We start from the raw sequence: 18,162 nt of genomic DNA, 5'->3' as shown, positions 1-18,162 counted from the left end.
GGCACCAAAGCAATACAGCATACAGATTTCAAATTCAAATGTCACACATGATCTCAACAAGCAGTACTGTCAATAAATGTGTCTAGGCAGAGAAGATGCACAAAATTGAATCGTAGTTTCATTCTTATAACAGAATCGCAGCCATTCTTTTAAAATCCCATTCCTCCCATCCCTCCCATTCCACCCATTCCTCCCATTCCAGCCATTCCAGCCATGTCAGCCTTCTCATCCTTTGGCATCTCAACAATGACCGTCTCAGCTGTCGTTAAGAGCGACGCGACACCAGCAGCATCTGTGATGGCAGTTCTGACTACCTTTGTTGGGTCAATGATGCCCTCTTGGATCATGTCTACATAAGTGTTATTAAGTGCGTCGTAGCCTTGGTTACCCTCCATTTCGAAAACCTAGAATCGGTAAAAAGAGATGTTATTGATACCCACGTGGCCATAGTCAAAGCAAAAAAAGATAAAGAATCCTTATTTTATTGAAATAGTGATCTGACTAATAAACCTGAGGCCGACGGTGGGTTCATTTTACCCCCGCCCCCCTGCCCATCAGTGCTCAGTTTTACGGGTATTTAAAGCTACTTAAAGCCACACGGACAGGAGAGAAGTCGAAAGAAGGATTTGAGGTCACACCTGAAAATCGAACTCGGGACCTCCCGGACAGAAGGCTGCGCCAATCCTTCCTCCTCAGTCTCTCTCCCGGAAAGACGTGATGTTCCAACAACCTGTGCGGAACTCACCATCAGAGTTGGAGTGGAGTTTGTTCTGCTGAACAGTCCGTCTAATTATTTAAAGGAGCCGTGTCACTAAAGTTATAAATTCAAACAGTGAAAACTGCCACCAGACTGAGTGGAACTTCAAAATGATTGCTTAAAACATGAAACGAAGGTATAAATATCACAGGGAATACAAAAGGACGCCTAACACGGATGGCAAACTTAAAGATTGAAACAGATTGTAATTGTGGTTTTTGAAAACTTGCTAGGCCAACAGTTTTTCGAAGTTCATTTTTTGTCGTTTTTTACGTTTGATATAGTGCTTGGGAAACAATTTCGTTTTACTCGAACCTCTGATATTGTCATTTACATGTATTTCTCAAGCTCCATAGCGAATAAGGACAAGTAATTGGCATTATTAAAAAGATGAACTAGACAACCATGAAACAGCCCCTTAAAATCAAAGGTGCACGCCTGCGTTGTTAAAGTTTATACTGCACATACTCTGTTTAATTTAATTCGACAGAAGTTGCTAACTAGAAAACCAGAAGGGTAAAGTGTGAACTGTTTTGTCTAAATACGGATGCTGGAGTAGAAGTGAGTGTCCATTCAATTTCAGTGCTGTTTTAGATTTCTTTCTGCTTATTTTACATTGTAAGCCCGAGTGCCAACGAACGAACATGTTTACTTTAATTCTAGATCGAGAGTGTGTGTGTGTGATTAAAATACGATTCTTACCTTTGTGTCTGGCGTTTTCATTCGATAAACAGAACAAAAGTGCATAATCAACTTGTTATAAAATGTTCAAACATTAATAGTACTCAATTAAATGTACCTTCTCGACCACGAGGGCTGACTCTACACCAGCATTTTCAGCAATGGTCTGACAAGGCTTGCGAAGAGCTCGCCTGACGAGTTCCACTCCCTTTTGCTGATCCTCATTAGCTGTTGTAACGCTGTCAAGGCTCTTGATGCATCTCAACAATGCAACGCCTCCTCCTGGAACAATGCCCTCCTCCACAGCAGCCCTTGTGGCATTAAGAGCATCAGTAACGCGGTCTTTCTTTTCATTGACTTCCACCTCACTGGAACCACCAATCTATAAGACGCAACCACTAACCCTTTAAACCCTAAGATCAAAATTTGAATTCTCATTTGTTGCCCCTATTCATTTCCTACAGAGGTAGTGGGAAGAAGTTGATAAAATATCAAGTAACTTCATCTTGTGTGATCATGTCTGTAATTTTCATGACCACTCTGTTTTACAAAGCATTCATATTACAAGGAGAAATTTGATGCTGATCACTCTTGGGGCTTAACGAGTTAATAAAAACATTGTCAAGGAGTGTAAGTCAAAAATTACGTCTTGTGCTAATATCGTGGGTGCAACCTCTTAAACTTCTCTTCAAGCTGAAAACAGTGTAACCCTCAAAAAAGAATTACGTATGTCATTTTTAAAAATATATAGTAACCATATCTAAAATAACCAATGGCTGATAAGAATCCGTTTTGGCTGGAAGATTTGCATAGCCATAAACCACTTTGGGTTAACCTTATCAATAATATACTGTTTTTTAATTCAAAAGCTTATGAAGTTGTAAAGTTATTGCACAAAAAAGAAAATTTGTTAGCCTCCTTAAAAGTTTTACTAAATGTGCTATTTCCGAAGCATGCTGTTAGGTAAAAACCGTGCTATCATGCACTAGAAAAAACATTTCTATTACCTACCTTCAAGATGGCAACACCATCAGAAAGTTTGGCCAGTCTTTCATTTATTTTCTCCTTTTCATATTCTGATGTTGTCATCTCCAAGTCTTCCCTCAGTTGAGCACACCTTGATTCAACATCCTCTTTTTCTCCTTTGCCTTTCAAGAACAAAGTGTCGTCCTTGGTGATTAACACCTCTCCCACTTCACCAAGATTCTCTATTGAGACATTTTCAAGTTTTCTTCCCAGAGCATCATCATCAGACACCACACCACCCATGGAAATGGCCATGTCTTGAAGAGTGTTTTTACGATTGTCGCCAAATCCTGGGGCCTTAACTGCCGCCACCTGTAGACCAACTTTAAGTCTAGAAAATTGAAGAAAAGACATCTTAGTTATCATTATTATGGTAACAGGACTGAGTGGAGTGCAATTCAGTCTGTAATCATAAAAGTGGTCAAAAATGAGATGACTACATAGAGGGGGTCCGTTCTTATTAATAATCACAACTTAAGCAAAATTAGTGATATCTGCAGCTTTTTAAAAAGTAAAGTACCACATATTCCAAACGTTTTTCAGGTTTAAAGTGAAAAAAAAAAACATTCAGGTGCACATGCACTGACACATACTGTGCAATTACTCGAATACTTTATTTACATGTCATAGTATTTAGCTATATATACAGCTAATGGGGGACACAGATTATCTACAAGCATAATAAGTATCCCTTAATTAAATAAAAAATAAAAGATAGTATATTGAGTATATAATACATTCTTGAAACCTTTCTAAGACTAAAACTATAAAACCTATCACATACACAATTACTTTCCACAGTTGGATTATGACTGTACCGGGGGTATAAGTTTACTAAATGTATTGCTGTCCTATTATTTTGTCCTATTAAATCTGAAATCAGGACAGCTGATAGCCAATCAGGATTGAGAATTTCATTATAGTTATAATTAAGCTAAAAATATCAACCACGTATAGCATTTTGTGTAATTTTTTGTCTCGGTAAAACAGCTCAACTCAATAACAGCTATAATAAAAGTATTTCAAATATTATATTTTATTTACTCTTCACTTGAAAGTGCCCCATCGATCGGCTCCTACACCAACGTCCACTCAGGTTACATACAACATTTATCAAAATAATGCTAGTTTAATACCTGTTGAGTACAAGGGTGGTAAGGGCTTCACCATCAACATCTTCAGCTACGATAACAAGCGGCTTCCTGTGTGCATTGGCGAGTTCCAGTACAGGGACAATTTGCTGAATTGATGAAATCTTCTTCTGACAAAGAAGAACCAAACAATCCTGGAATTCAACTCTTTGTCCTGAAAAAAAAAATTGTCATAGGATTAAGCTAGTAATTATTCAATGGATGCAACATTAGTGATCAGACTCTTTCAAAGAGGCAAAGACGACCGAATTTCAAATTAATAATAATAATACTTAACTTTTCCTCACACAATGTCAATTAATTATTAATTGGCATTGTGCAAAGAGTTGTAGACAACTACCTACACTGGAAAATATGACAAGTCAGTTAACATTTCACTGCAATAAAAATTTCAACTGACCCCTTAAATTTATAAAAATCTTTAGTTGGCTTATTTTCTTTTTAATTATTTTTAGCCATGGCCTCACTTTATGTTACCAAAATACCTTTGGTTGTGTTGATGAAATAAGGGGAAATGTATCCACGGTCAAACTTCATTCCCTCAATCACCTCTAATTCATCATAAAGAGTCTTGCCGTCCTACAATGTGAAAATTTAATACATTAACCAGGTATCAAATCTCCTATTATTTAAATCTTGAATCAGCTATATGACACAAGCCACAAATGTTTAGAATAATATAATATTGAAACTGAAGTATTCACCTTTACGGTAATAACTCCATTTTTTCCAACTTTCTTCATTGCTGATGAGATCAGGTCACCAATGCCTTTGTCTCCATTTGCAGAAATTGTTGCCACCTAGAAGTAATGCACCTATCAATGTAAATCCCGTGGGGGGGGAGTGCAGGCAAGGGGAGGGGAATTGATGCCTGGGACTATCCCCGCTATCGGGCTTTTGATCGTGCGAAGCGACCCCGGGGTCGGGACATTTGACTTTGACCGACAAAAGCCCGGTATCAATTTAGAAGCAGTTACCAAGTCCGTCCCTCGAGGCTTCCTGAAAGTCACGCTGTTGGAGAAAGGTATGAAGTTTTCATTTGTTTTAATCGCCATAATCCGATACTTTAAACTGTCATCTAAACAGATAATGTCTATTTTGAGAAAGTTTTTATCTTCAAGTTCCTATCTGATTGTAAAACTCGATTGAAATCGAATTCCACCACGAAAGTCAGAGGATTTTTTATGGGTCACTGATCCGACCTGTTCCGACATGTTGAGCAGATGTTATAAAGCATTTTAAGTTTTATTAATATTATATAGCATGGTCAATATTCCGGGAGTAATTTTGTTGTTCAAGATAAGAGATGCTAGTGGAGAGAGAAAATACTTAATTACAACGAGTAATTTAATGGAGCTTCCGTTAACCGTAAATAAAAGTAGTAACAACGTGTTTGAAATGTTCTTTTATTCGTTTTATATAGTATTATAGCACTGTTTGTTTAGATTTTTTCCCCTGGGGTGGGGGCTTTTTTGACACTTTTGATTGACCTTTCGTTTCCCACCCTGGGGAATTTGATCGAAAAATTTTAAAATTTGTCAAATCCCCACCCCTTGCCCGCACTCCCCCCCCCCCCCCCCCCCCACAGGGTTTACATTGATAGATGCATAAGTTGATGGCGTGTCTCATAAATAAAATTTATAATTCTAAAATGAACACTGCATAAAAAATGTATCATAGTGAAAGGTTTGACCCCGGGACTCATTTCGTATGTAGGTGGGATTATATGGTCCTCCGGATGAGTGTTGTCCTGAATAGGACTGTTGTTGACAATGACTGATGAAGCGGAATTAAGTCGTCTTCAGATACAAGGCAAGTTGTATCATGACCAGTTAATGGTATTCAACTCTCACTGATTAAGGAGCATGACATGATTGGTCAAATACAGTTGAACCTCCATCAAGCGGCCACTCTGTACAAAGTGGCCAGTAATCAAAGTCCTGAATTATTATAGAAAAGAATCAGGAATTACCTGTACGAAACTTGCAGCGCTGTACAGCGCCACAAAATCACTTCAAAATAGCTGTACAGCTAAATAGGCCATTTGCACTAAGAGGTCATGTGACATCTTTTTATGAAAATGAAAGTTACATGACTTTTTCTTCAAAAAACGATTAGTGGGTCCTATTTTTAGCAAAATAATAGTGATTTGGTTTTTCAAACCTCTACCATTTTCTTAAAATGAGTGAGTTCGTAGCTGGTCACGTGACCAAACTGTGATTTTTAAAATTATGAATTACCTCTTTCTGAACACAAATTTTGCACTTAAACTTCAAGGAAAGTGTTGAAAAGTTGATGTGGGAATGTTTACAGCACATCTGAGCGTAACTACCAAACGTTAACAAGATCTAAGCAAAAAGTAGTTTTGGCCGCCATGATGGAGGGCAAGAGTATGCCCTCCAACATGGCGGCCAATACAAATGATACTACTTTGTTGAAAAATCAAAGTGCCATAAAATATCCCCTGCAAACGCGTTTCCTCTCAAATTTCGGGTGTAAGATAATTTTTATGTGCTCTGTCAAGTTTTGGCATCAGCAAGATTCCAACTCATTGTTTAAAGGAAGCATTAGTCACGTGACCTCTTAGTGCAAGTGGCCTATTACAGCTGTTCAGCAGCCTTTTAGAAGCCAAACAGCAGCTTCATTCAAGTTGCAGCGTGATGCAAAAGTGCTGTGCAGCCTTTGAAGGCTCTTTGAAGCTTTCGGCAGTGGTTTTGCAGCGCAGTTGCCGACTTTCAAACGCTGCGAAGTAGCTGCAGTAACGCTACAATTCAGTTGCAGTCGATGTGACTTTCTTGAGCGCCAATAACATGAATCGCCAGATAAAGCCTTGGCACAGATTACAGCTTTTATAACGCGGAAACTTTGACTGTACCTCTAAGAAATGTGAGTAAGCTTGTGCGCAAGGAAGATCACTTATTGAATAAACCTCCAAATTCTATGCTTTCGGAATAAAGATTTCAATAAATTTCATTCCGTGACCGGCGAGTGTGGGAATGTTATCGCTAATTCCCTAGAGATATTCTAGGCCGTAATCTAATTGGTCGGTCCTTTCGCAAGAGATCCCATTACATCTCTAGACAAACACGGGATCGCCCAAACATTTGCGACCGTTGAATCCTAGGCACAAACATTCTAATTTTTTTGGCATCTAGTTCTGTTTCGAGATGGAAGTTCTGTTGAAGTTTTTGGATGGAACAGCTCAAACGTGTTTGCAAACAACGCACTGAACAGTGACTTCTACGCCAAGTATCGACGAATCGAACCAGAGCAAGCAACACAGATACAAGAATCTAAGATGGGCTTCGCACTTACAAGATTCTTATACACTCGTGGTAATGTTCGTTCCTTAGTCCATTGTAAAATTTAAGGACAACCAAAGTAAAATTGGGTTGATTTCTCTCATGAAAAAAGTGTAGAAGATCGTGGATCATGGACAAAACGTCAAGGTGAGCAAAATCCAGCTTAGCCCGTTGCAACGAATCAAAATATCATTTGGCTGCTGTCGTGTAAACTTTATGTAGAACAATCGCTGTTATTCTCTTTATTTTTAAAAAAGATAATTTTCAATGTCTGCATGTTAATGGATGTTCTTACATTCAAATGAGTGACCGTGACTGCTAAATATTTACAAAGCGAGACTGCTGCAGATTTGTTCTATGTCACGTGCTTTTGTAACGTGTACGCGTGGATACTAATAAAGAAAAAGTTGCATTTTGACTTTCTAGTGGTTTTTACTCTGCTACTAAGGCCTTGTCAACTCCTCTACCATGTATCATGATTATTGTATTATTGGAGCCTGCATTTTTTTTTTTTGTACTAACGAGTGGTAGGGCATTACCGGTAACAACATTCTTTGTCTTTTCGAAGCCACTTTGCAGCCACTTTGCAGCACAGATCGTAATTCGGGAATTTTCTGTACCGCTGCAAAAGTGCTGTTTATTGCTGTCAAAGGGCTTTCCACTGCAGCCAAAATTTGCGGCTGCTGCAGCCCAGCGCTTTTACAGCTCTTTTGTAGCGCTTCTTGAAGCCATTCTGCAGCGCTGCAGCAGCACTGCTCATTTCGTACGGGTAAACCTCTAATAAGCGGCAACCTCTTTTAAGTGGCTGCTACCATATTTTTGCTGTCCCAACAAGAGTTCTCCCATTGTTGTCATCTCTATTAAGCTGCCATTAAGCGCTTGATACACTTAGTTCGACTTCATTTTAAGAATATGATGAAGGAAAATGCAGTTCAGGATAGATGGTGATAAACGATTGTGGACCAAAAATGCTTCTTCCGTCGCGTCACGTGATGTTTCTGCTACCCATTCTCCTTATTTAAGACAAAACTCTATTGAGCGGCCAGCCTCCATTAAGCGGCCACTTGCCTATACCATGGAGGCGGCCGCTTAATGGAGTTTCTATTGTAAATCATCATATTGTTGGTCAAATGTCAGTTATGCCATGACGTGGCCTGTGAAAACAGCCATCTCTTCTCAGCGAGGCATGATGTTATTTGGCTATAAAGACTCTAAATCAAATCATTATGGTAGGTGACAAACCCTTCAAAACAGTGGTAGAAAAATAATTCTATGTACTATTTTAAAATGCCTAGAACTAATTAAGATGTAATTATTACTTTTTTTCTAGTGTAGCTTTGAAAGTTCAACTAGTCGATATACCTGGGCAATTTCTTCAGGAGTAGTGACAGGCTTGGACATTTTCTTCAGGTTTTCAACAATAGTCTCCACAGCCAACATAACACCTGGTAAAACAGTTAAGAATACCATCAAATAGTTTTAATTAACACAAGAAGACTTTGCAAAAGCAACACAGCTGTATGCGAGCCTTTATTTTTTATTAACACTACACGCATTTACTGCCTGCAGTAAGAACCCTTCCCTAAGGGGCTATTTGCATAGAGGGAGCAAAGTCCTAGCAGCACCAGGATGATCCTAGAAGGCAGAACAATTACTTTTTGTTGGGTTTACATGCAGAAATTTCAGTCTGCGTGGTTACCAAGTAGACAAGGTATTATAGATGGTGGGCAACAATAACAAATATGCAATTTGGCCCCTTCTTCTCTCTTTACTGGCCTTAATAACTACCTTTCAGCAACAGATGGCAGTTCTTTACAATCTGGTAATGCCAAACAAAATTGTCTTGCCGTGACTACCCACTAAACAACCTGCTGGCATTTTTGTCTGGTTTGTCCCTAGTACCAGGATCTTCCTAGAGAAAGCTAAGTATCTAACAAGTTGAAGTGAAGAAAAGAGGCTTGCATCTCACAGCCCTGTGTCACAATGGTAATATCATTTCTTGATATGAGACAATGGCCTCCATTCAAATATGCATGGGCCTTTTTCACTTAACACTAATTAAAGTTGACCTTATACTTCAAGGGTTTGCAACTGACAAAGCTTCTGTTTGGTCTAAAAACCTCTCCCACACTCATGTAGTAGGGACAAAGTAGTATTGAGGACAGTCTAAGGACTACTACCGCGCACCATTTGTTCAAAAGCTGGATAGCTCTATCCACTGGATAAATTAATGTCCGGCGGGATAAATTGAGGGAAACCAATTGTGCAATTGGCCATTTGAAGAGGCTAAAAAGAAAATATAGGCTTCAGCCACACCCACCTCGTCTGACCTCCTGAGGGGTTGCCCCTTTGGACACCATTTCAAATCCTTCTTTTGCAATGGATCGGGCCAGTATAGTGGCAGTAGTGGTACCATCACCAGCCTCCTCATTTGTGTTATTGGCGACATCTTGCACAAGGCGGGCACCAATGTTCTGGTACTTGTCTTTAAGTTCAATAGCTTTGGCTACTGTCACACCATCTTTAGTGATCTTTGGTCCTCCAAAACTTTGCTCAATTATAACATTTTTGCCCTGAAAAAGGAAAGAATGGCTTGTTAGCTTTCAACTTGAGGAAAAATGATAGCAGATAAAGGTACAATAATAATATTAAAAAACTTGTGAAATGTCCACAACAAAGGGGGGCATAACATTCAAAGTAGGTAATATGCTGTTGAGAAAGAACTCACATAATTATGGGAAAATGTCTCCTTAGAATGGCCAAAATCAAAAATCACTGTTTAATTAGCCATCCATTAGAATGCTTTGGACATAGATTTAGCAAAACTATTAGGGGCTTTTAGTAACCAACAGACACTATGGTCTACTCAATGGGAATAAATTAATTAATTAACCTTTTAAAGATCAATAATATTGATGGTGGACGGGGATGTTGCCAGTTCCTTATTTAGAGGCAAGTACATTTCTCAACCACTCCTTTCTCTTCTGCCTAGCTACAGTCTCAGTCAAAATGGTTGGGACACTTTGGGGTCTCCTTGTCCCCTCAATGTTGGTGTACAAGATTTGGTGACCAAACCGTGATAAACAACTTTGAGAGAGACGAGGGAAGCACGAGATGGGAAAAAACAGCGTTTGGTTAAAGTGTCCCAACTATTTTTGTCTGAGACTGTATCGGGGAGGAATTTGAAGGCGTGTTGACAGATACGGAGGTTAATCGGTACGTCGGTCACAAGCAACGGGCTTTTGGTTTGTTGGGTATCTATTGTGTTTCGCGAACGTTTCTATAGCAGTGAACTAAGTTATTTGGGCCTAACAACATAACTCAAAGAATGACCAGTTCGCAGAAATTTCTTGGGCAGAATAGAGTATTGGAAAATAAAAGGAACTGAGTGTGCACTAAACCGTACGCAAATAGCTTTCTAGTGGCCGATTGATAGCGTGACAATATAGCACGTGCATGCTATCTACGTAAGATTCAGGGTTTTCATATACGGAGAGGCGCTCGAATGTGCCACATTTCTAGAAAAAATGTGTGGAGAATAATAGAGAAGGCCTCTTTGCCAAGAAAGAGTGTAGGAACAAGGCTCAAAGGGACGCCTTTCTAACTAAAGGGCAAGAGGCGAAAGACAGCTGAAAGAGCGATTAAGCGATTTCGAGAGACAGGGGGAAACTTGTCGTCCAGTTTGGACAAAAATGCAACAAGCCAGGATTATTCCCAAGACGTATCAGCGACAACAGTATCCCTCTTTCTAAATTTCTAAAGATACTATTGACTACAAGCGCGTAAAAAGGGTGTCCAACAATAGTGTAACTGTTTGGTCCGACGTCAAAAAGTTTCTTAATAATATTCCAGGCTACTGCTGTGAAATCGACCCCTGACTTTTTATAAGTTGTTTACAACATATGTTAATTTGGCCTTGCGCCAAATGGTGACATCGGTTCTCATTCTTTACCCCAAATATACACCTTTCTGAATAACTCTAAAACAAACTACTGTGCCATAAATGTGGGACTTGAGGTAAAAAACATGAATCATATAAAACGAGGACACTACCTATCCTTAAAACCTCCAAAAAAGCGTTCTACTCGACGCGTACACGGGTCACCGTACATTAACTCAATTAAGATATTTATAAGTTTCTTTCAGCGAACAATCGTGTCACCATGATCAAAGTTTTAATAACTTGTCTTACATGTATCAAGGCGATATAAACCTTGGCTATTTCAATTAAGTATGAAAGTACCTTATCCTTTTCTATCTTAATCCGTTATATATACCAGAGAGGTCTAAGAAAACGCCCTGGATAGTATGGTGACCCATTATGGTGACCCGTCCAACCGTGTCTCCACCGGTACAATATATTAGCGGCAAGATACACAGCCTGCGAAATAATGCGCGCAGTTTTGACTTATCCGTTGTTCACTCTTTAAACCCAATACGTAGAAAGCTTTTCTAATACCGTGGAATGTTGTAATTAAAGAAACAAAGACTTCTTTCCTCTATTAATTGTCTTCTCTTTTTCTATCCTTGGAATCTCTAATATTTTTTCCGAAAAAATGGCTCCGAAACGTGCATATACCTGCCTAGCGATTTCCCGCCACTAGAGCCAACGAGGAGTCACATATCTAAAATTCCTCAAAAACACAGTCTCAGTCAAAATGGTTGGGACACTTTGGGGTCTCCTTGTCCCCTCAATGTTGGTGTACAAGATTTGGTGACCAAACCGCGATAAACAACTTTGAGAGGGACGAGGGAAGCATGAGATGGGAAAAAACAGCGTTTGGTTAAAGTGTCCCAACTATTTTTGTCTGAGACTGTAGCTCAGTTGGGAGGTGAGCAAGAGGTCCAGGGTTCAAACCCTGCCAGACCAACACGCCAGGTCTTTAAATAACTGAGAAGAAAGTGTAGCCTTTGTAACGATATCGCCAAACAGTTAGACTTTTTAGTCTTCTCAAATAAGGACAAAAAAATGTAGGTCCCATCTCACAGCATTTTCTCTTATCTGTTTTTTGTGGGACACGCAAGAACCAACACCGCTGTTCAAACAGAGTAGGGGACGTATACCCTGGTGGTGTGGACAAACTTTCCTGGACTGGGTGGGTTATCTGTAAGGAGAGATCTTAGTATAGGGATAACATCATGATCCTCCTTCAGGCGTCGTAATGGCTACCTGTAGACAGTGTATTTATTTACGTATGTATGTCAACAATAGTAAGATTCGAATTTGAAAAAATTGCATTTCTGAATTCCCAGCACTCATCGGTTACAACATTCCGACTAAGACACAGTAATGTGATGTCTTGGGCATCAACCTAGTTGTTTGTGTTCATAATAAAAACAGCAAGACTGTCAAACCTTTGGGCCTAGCGTCACAGCAACAGCATCAGTTAAAATATCAACACCTTTGAGCATGTTTGACCTGGCATCACCTCCAAACTTGAGTTCCTTAGCAGCTTGATGCCGGTGTGAAGTGCTGAACCCTGCGGCCAGCCGAGGTGAGAGGATTTTGAGAGAAAACCGCTGCTGGGCAGGACGGATCAAACTAGGTAGACGATACATTCTGCAAACAGGAATGTGACTATCAGGACCCAATTACATTGTTCACAGGAAAAAATAACAGATTCCCATTTTTGGATATTTTAGGGTATTTAAAGAATACCCACAAAAATCCCAAATTTGGAAGAGCGAGACAAGTCCTAACCAGGGAACTTGGTTGGGAATTCCCTGGTTGGGACTTGTCTCACTTTGCCAAATTTGGGATTTTTTATGGGTATTCTTTAAATACCCTAAAATATCCAAAAATGGGAATCTGTTATTTTCTCCTGTGGTTCAGAAGGTAGATAACGCTATCCACTGGATAAATCGCAATCCATTGTATAGCGCTATTGGTTTCCCCAACACTTATCCAAAAGATAGCGATTTATCCGGTCGATAGCGCAATCCAACTTTTCAACAACCGGGGCCAAGAAAAAAACCTGAAAAAAGTTAACCCTAACAACATAACTGTGTATGGGGACTTGCAATAAAAATAGGCTTTTGTGTGTTACAATATTATTTCTTTTCAAAAGCCTCACCCCAGTGATAACTAAGGAATATAGCAGTTGCATAGCAGGTCAGTTGATGTCATGGTTTGGAGTTAAATGATATTAACCTGGTCTTAGAGTGGTTTTGTATGTGTGATTTCACTGAACTAAACCAGCTGGTTTAAGTTCAGTACAACTGAAAATATGTATAATAAAATAAACTACAACCACAGTTTAAGAAACACAGACAAACACCTCTGGCACCTATACACTCTGCACTATTTAAACATGCACACATATAACATGCATATTATGCAATCAACCCCTTAAGTTGCATAAGTTCAACGAAGTCTTATTTTCTGATTCTGCACATGTAAAAACGCATCAAACTCATTGGGCTTATTTAAACCTTTTTTTTTCTACGTGAAAGAAATGCATTTTTTTCTAAAATACAGTATTTTTGCGACTTCAATTTTGTAAAACAGCTGACATAGCCTGAGAGGTAACTTATAACTAATTGTTCGTCACAATTTATGGATCTTTTACATCTATATGAAGGGAATTATTTGCAGGGACTCGATTGTGCCAGCACTTGACGAGATCTGCGTCTAAAAAGCAATAAATGAAAGGCTATAACGAAAGATATATCGCATAAACCATGTGCAATTTGCAGGTTAATTCTAAGTGATGTGTGGGAGAGTGCCGGATACAAATGGGGGAGCCACAAAAAATAAAAAAATTCTGTAACGAACTATTTTAATACAAGCTACAACAAGAAAATATACTTTACCTTGATAATTCAGTGTATAATCGAGAGTTAAAGAGTAAAAATAATGCACAAAACTGTGCAAAATTAAGAGAACAGCGAGGCGGATTGCAGCTCGGTTGGCCCACGTGCCGAAAAGGACGAATTCGTGCTTGGCATGCTCAGTGTAGAAAGCAATTTATGCCTCTGTAGGGTAGGGTTAAGTCTATATCTTTCTTGTATGACAAACTATATCTAAATTTTCTTTTTTTAGCCATAAAGCTTCCTTTATCTACGCCATTACTTTTTATAGTTGTATCGATTGTAGACTTGCCTTGTAAATATCAGAAATAGAGTCCAAATAATAGGTCCATCTCATGTATTCTTGACTCTCCCCTTCCTAGTTAAGTCTTTGGACACACCTCCTGACGCCTTTACGATTGCGCAGAACGTACCGGACTACACGTGTGAATTTGCTATTTCCACCGGCAAAGAGGCCTTGTGGTTTCCCTGCAAAAATGGTGAGTATTAGAGTTTTTAAGGTGGCAAACTAGCGTTCTTGATTGCTATAAATTCTTTTTAAAGCCTAGCACACTTTGATGTACACTTTTACCACAATTGTACTTCAAAATGTCTCTTTAAAACTAGGTGGCTCTTCCTGCATGCTACAGTCACTAAAAAGTCGTGTATAAGGACCATCAGTAAACCATGTCTTTTCTCTTTCTTCTCTCTTCTCTCTCAATCAAAAGTCTCAGTTTACTAAAATGTTGAACATGCTTCGTGTAACCTTTTTGGCAGATCTCAAACTTTGTCTTCTCAAATCTTGAAATAATTTGACATGATTGCATAAGCTTTTTTCGAACTAAACTTTAATATTTGATGATCAAAGCTGCATTTCTCTCTTGTAGGCTGCAATTCGAAGATTCAAGCCACTCTTTGACAGGATTTTGGTAGAAAAATTCCTACCAGAAGTAGTATGTATTGTTGTTCATTCTTTTGCACAACCATATGCATTATAAATTACGATGCAAGCAGTTCCTTATTGTACTAATAGGGGTGGCAAGTGATAACTAGAAAATTTTGGCACTGGGAAGATTATAAGCCAACCCACAGGCAGACCACCCTCTGTTTGTGTGGCTGTTGTCGTTATTTAAATCCAAGTATCATTATTTTGTACTCAACTGAAGAAAATAAAGATTAATGTTATGGCAGCTACAATTTACTCCAAAACCCTGATTGGAACCCCGCGGGGGGGGGGGGGGGGGGGGGGGTACTCCCATACATTACCTATACGGGTATGTGCCGCCCAACGGGGTCGTGATTTTGAAGCTCCTGATTTAGAACGGGGTATCCATTTCAGGGGCGTTTTCTAGAACGGGGTATAATATTTCGAACGCACGAAAGCTCCAGTTTTGTAAGCAGCCATTTGAAATTATTCAAGACAGATTGCTTTTAAAAATATGGTTCAATGCATTAACAAGCAAACTCTTGTACTCTTTGCACCCTAGAACGGAGTATAAAAAATTGGCCTATTTCTAGAACGGGGTATCAGTTTTAGGGCGAATTCTAGAACGGGGTATCAATTTTGGGGGAAATTTTTTTTAGAACAGGGTGCCAATTTGGAGTCCCGGGCGGCACATACCCACCCAAAAAATACCCAAGTGCCCCCCCCCCCCCCCCCCCCTGGGATTGGAACCTAAATGTTCAAGCCAATTTCAAGCAAAACGTTAACTTAGGCAACTTTGCTGCAAGGTACCTGTTGGCTGATGCAGTGGCTGATCCAGGGGATCTCCCCCCCCCCCCTTATTTTTAGACCAAACTGAGGACCAAACGGTTGAAAAAAAATTTTTTGGAGATGTGCCCCCACTTATCTCAGGGTCTGGATGACCGCCCCACTCCCTTATCTAAAGGTCTGGATCGGCCACCGGGCTGATGTACATTGGGCACTATCGGTCGACATTGGCTGTTACTTAAAGGGCATTTCAATTGACATGCATACCAGTAAATATTAGTTTGATAAGGCGCCAAATTTCAGCCAATTTCCTCGCAGAGGTTATCCACCAGTGTTGCAGCCAACACCTCAGTGGACTGTCAGTCGACTTATCAAAGTTACAAGCAAACATTGGGCAGCTATCGACGGATAGACTGCAGAGGCCGACATTTTCCACACAGTGGTCAGATTCAGGACTGATACTGAACTGATACTAAATTGACATCTCAATCTGTCTGAATGTGAATAAAAAAAATCATAACTGGTTTATGAACTTCACTTTTTTTTTTTCCTTTTTTAGAAAACCAAAGGAGGAGTTCTTCTTCCTGAGAAGGGTCAGGGGACAGTATTGGAGGGGACAGTGATTTCTGTGGGACCCGGTGCTAGAGATAAAGTGAGTTGAAGAACGTCAGCGAGTGGACAGTGATTGGTGATAACCTAATACTGCACATTAAAAGATGCCATTGCAGTAAACTCTTTAATTATCCTAAACAAGGGATTAATTTCAGATCAAGTTTGTAAATAGATAATCTATCAAGTTTGTAATTAGATTGCAACATTTATTTTAAAAAAAGCTACCAGGATTTATTACAAGACATGGTCTGAACAACCTGGTGATAAAAAAGAAAAAGTAGCACTTGCCAGCATGACCCAGTATGTAACCTTATTTGTCACAGATTAACTAGTTAATAATTTTGTCAAAATTTGCATTGCACATGGAATGTGCATGGATCAGAAACACGAACAGGCTTTATATATATTTATATATCTTTACTTCTGGTTGGTTATTGCTGCCAGTGATGTCATCAATACATGACATCCAGTTGCATTAAGGTTTCAAAGCAACACCTCCGCTGGGCGCACTATCATATTTTATTCATGAAAGGCAGACATGTTTATCCATCCTCTGTAAAAAAATAAGTTTACTGATTTGGTGAATTGCGACCAATTCTCACCATGCTAATGCCAGGAACTACAAACTGTACAACGCCCTCTGCAAGAGACTTAGCAACGATTTATGTTCCTCAAATGCGATGAAATGAGTTAAAGTTCAGCTTTTACCGTCAAAACCCTGCTTATTTTGCTCAAATATATCTTCGAATATTTCTTGATAAATACAGCTCCACCAGCTTCAAAGAGCATCTACCAGCAGAATTTCATGTAGAAAAGCCTTGAGATAATAGTTAAACACTTGCGTTTAACATTTGGTGACATGGCTTACTTTTTTCATACAAATCATGCTGGGCGCCCTGAATTTGACAATTTCAGAGCACAGGGCTCCCTCCAGTTTTTCTTAGAGCACAGCCTTACATTTTGTAATGGAAAGGGTATTCATTCTAGAAATGTTTTGACAGGTATACTAGAAAATTAGTTGCCATTATTTTATATATTCTTTTGTTTAACTTATTACTTGACTTTTCTTTGTTCTTCCAGTCAGGTAACATTGTTCCCATAAGCGTGAATGTGGGTGACAAGGTTTTACTCCCAGAGTATGGTGGAACAAAAGTGACCATGGAGGAAAAGGTTTGGATTTGTTTTATTTTGGTGGGGTGTGCGGGGGTATGATTTAAGGGCCTGGTGGGAAAATGGAGTCACTGTGACATACTCACTACAAACAAATCATCATTATCACTTGGAGGTTATTTTGAACATGATTGGGTATTTTGTTGCAATACAATATTCCAGACTTTTTTCTTGCATTTGCATTTTTTTCCTAGCAATCTTCACATATTTGGCAAAGAAATGAAAAGTAAAAGCAAAGTAAAATAAGATTCTTCGATCACCTTTCTTTTCAGTAGGAATCTCACAATTTAACGTCTTAGAAATTTGTCTGGCATTTGGACTTGTTTTAGTCCAACAGTCACATATGTGGCAAAGGTTAAATGACAAATAATAAGAATGTTTCGTCCTTCAACAGGAATACCACATCTACCGTGACAGCGATATTCTTGGTGTGTTTGAGTAGTGCTGAGAGTCAACCAGTCACTGAATTACTTAACTGCTGAGCTCAACAAGAAAGATATTGACCTGAAAAAACTTATTCACTGCAAAATAGTGAGATACAAGTTATTGAAAACATGGGTACTGCTATAGAAACTCATTTGTTTAAAAATAGCTTTTAAGACACTTTGCGTTTATAACTGTGAGGGCAATATTTCTTGCAATGTATGACATAATTTTTAGATCAAATACCAGGGTATTGTAGAGTAAGCAATATTATTGTTCTTTCTTTACTCTGACCTCTCTTTAATCTGCCTGAATGTAGTGTAAGACTTGAACTATTTGCTTTTTTTTTATACAATAAAGTTCTGGTTTTGACATAAACATTGTGGTGTCATTTGTTTAATTATTATTTTACATTAGGTGGATACAATTTATTTTACAAATTGGCATGAAAAGGCTTGATTACCAGCCACTGTTCATGAAATGAGTCCTGATTCCTTCCCCACCTCGCCCCCACCCCTCATTTTGGTATATTTGATATTT

The 18,162-nt window shown here is 39.0% G+C and overlaps 2 protein-coding genes across 2 annotated transcripts; one reads left to right on the top strand and one right to left on the bottom strand.

The window, feature by feature from the left end:
• Window positions 1-6: 6 nt before the first annotated feature.
• Window positions 7-13,856, bottom strand: LOC140931370 (60 kDa heat shock protein, mitochondrial-like). The gene is made up of 10 exons (XM_073381173.1): window positions 13,731-13,856; window positions 12,273-12,477; window positions 9,238-9,490; window positions 8,280-8,362; window positions 4,320-4,415; window positions 4,101-4,194; window positions 3,601-3,769; window positions 2,450-2,795; window positions 1,557-1,820; window positions 7-404 (listed from the first exon to the last, which is right to left on the bottom strand). Exons 2-10 carry the CDS (start codon window positions 12,474-12,476, stop codon window positions 150-152), a joined length of 1,764 nt encoding a protein of 587 aa, XP_073237274.1. The 5' UTR covers window position 12,477; window positions 13,731-13,856; the 3' UTR covers window positions 7-149.
• Window positions 13,857-14,102: 246 nt separating this feature from the next.
• On the top strand, window positions 14,103-18,000 carry LOC140929878 (10 kDa heat shock protein, mitochondrial-like). Its single transcript, XM_073379576.1, has 5 exons — window positions 14,103-14,206; window positions 14,594-14,659; window positions 15,977-16,069; window positions 17,110-17,199; window positions 17,594-18,000. Exons 1-5 carry the CDS (start codon window positions 14,204-14,206, stop codon window positions 17,639-17,641), a joined length of 300 nt encoding a protein of 99 aa, XP_073235677.1. The 5' UTR covers window positions 14,103-14,203; the 3' UTR covers window positions 17,642-18,000.
• The last annotated feature ends 162 nt before the right edge of the window (window positions 18,001-18,162 follow it).

Source organism: Porites lutea, chromosome 3, assembly GCF_958299795.1.
Source record: "Porites lutea chromosome 3, jaPorLute2.1, whole genome shotgun sequence".
Taxonomy (NCBI): Eukaryota; Metazoa; Cnidaria; class Anthozoa; order Scleractinia; family Poritidae; genus Porites; species Porites lutea.
The sequence above is the reverse complement of the archived record's forward strand: the minus strand, read 5'-3'. Positions and strand labels throughout refer to the sequence as shown.

Coding starts and splice junctions, on each gene's coding strand:
- LOC140931370 (XM_073381173.1), bottom strand. CDS start 12,476: ATGTATCGTCTACCTAGTTTGATCCGTCCTGCCCAGCAGCGGTTTTCT. Junction 8,363..9,237: donor CCCTCAGGAGGTCAGACGAG/GTGGGTGTGGCT, acceptor CTGTTTTACCAG/GTGTTATGTTGGCTGTGGAG. Junction 3,770..4,100: donor TTTCATCAACACAACCAAAG/GTATTTTGGTAA, acceptor TTTTTTTTTCAG/GACAAAGAGTTGAATTCCAG.
- LOC140929878 (XM_073379576.1), top strand. Junction 16,070..17,109: donor GACCCGGTGCTAGAGATAAA/GTGAGTTGAAGA, acceptor TTGTTCTTCCAG/TCAGGTAACATTGTTCCCAT. Junction 17,200..17,593: donor AAGTGACCATGGAGGAAAAG/GTTTGGATTTGT, acceptor GTCCTTCAACAG/GAATACCACATCTACCGTGA.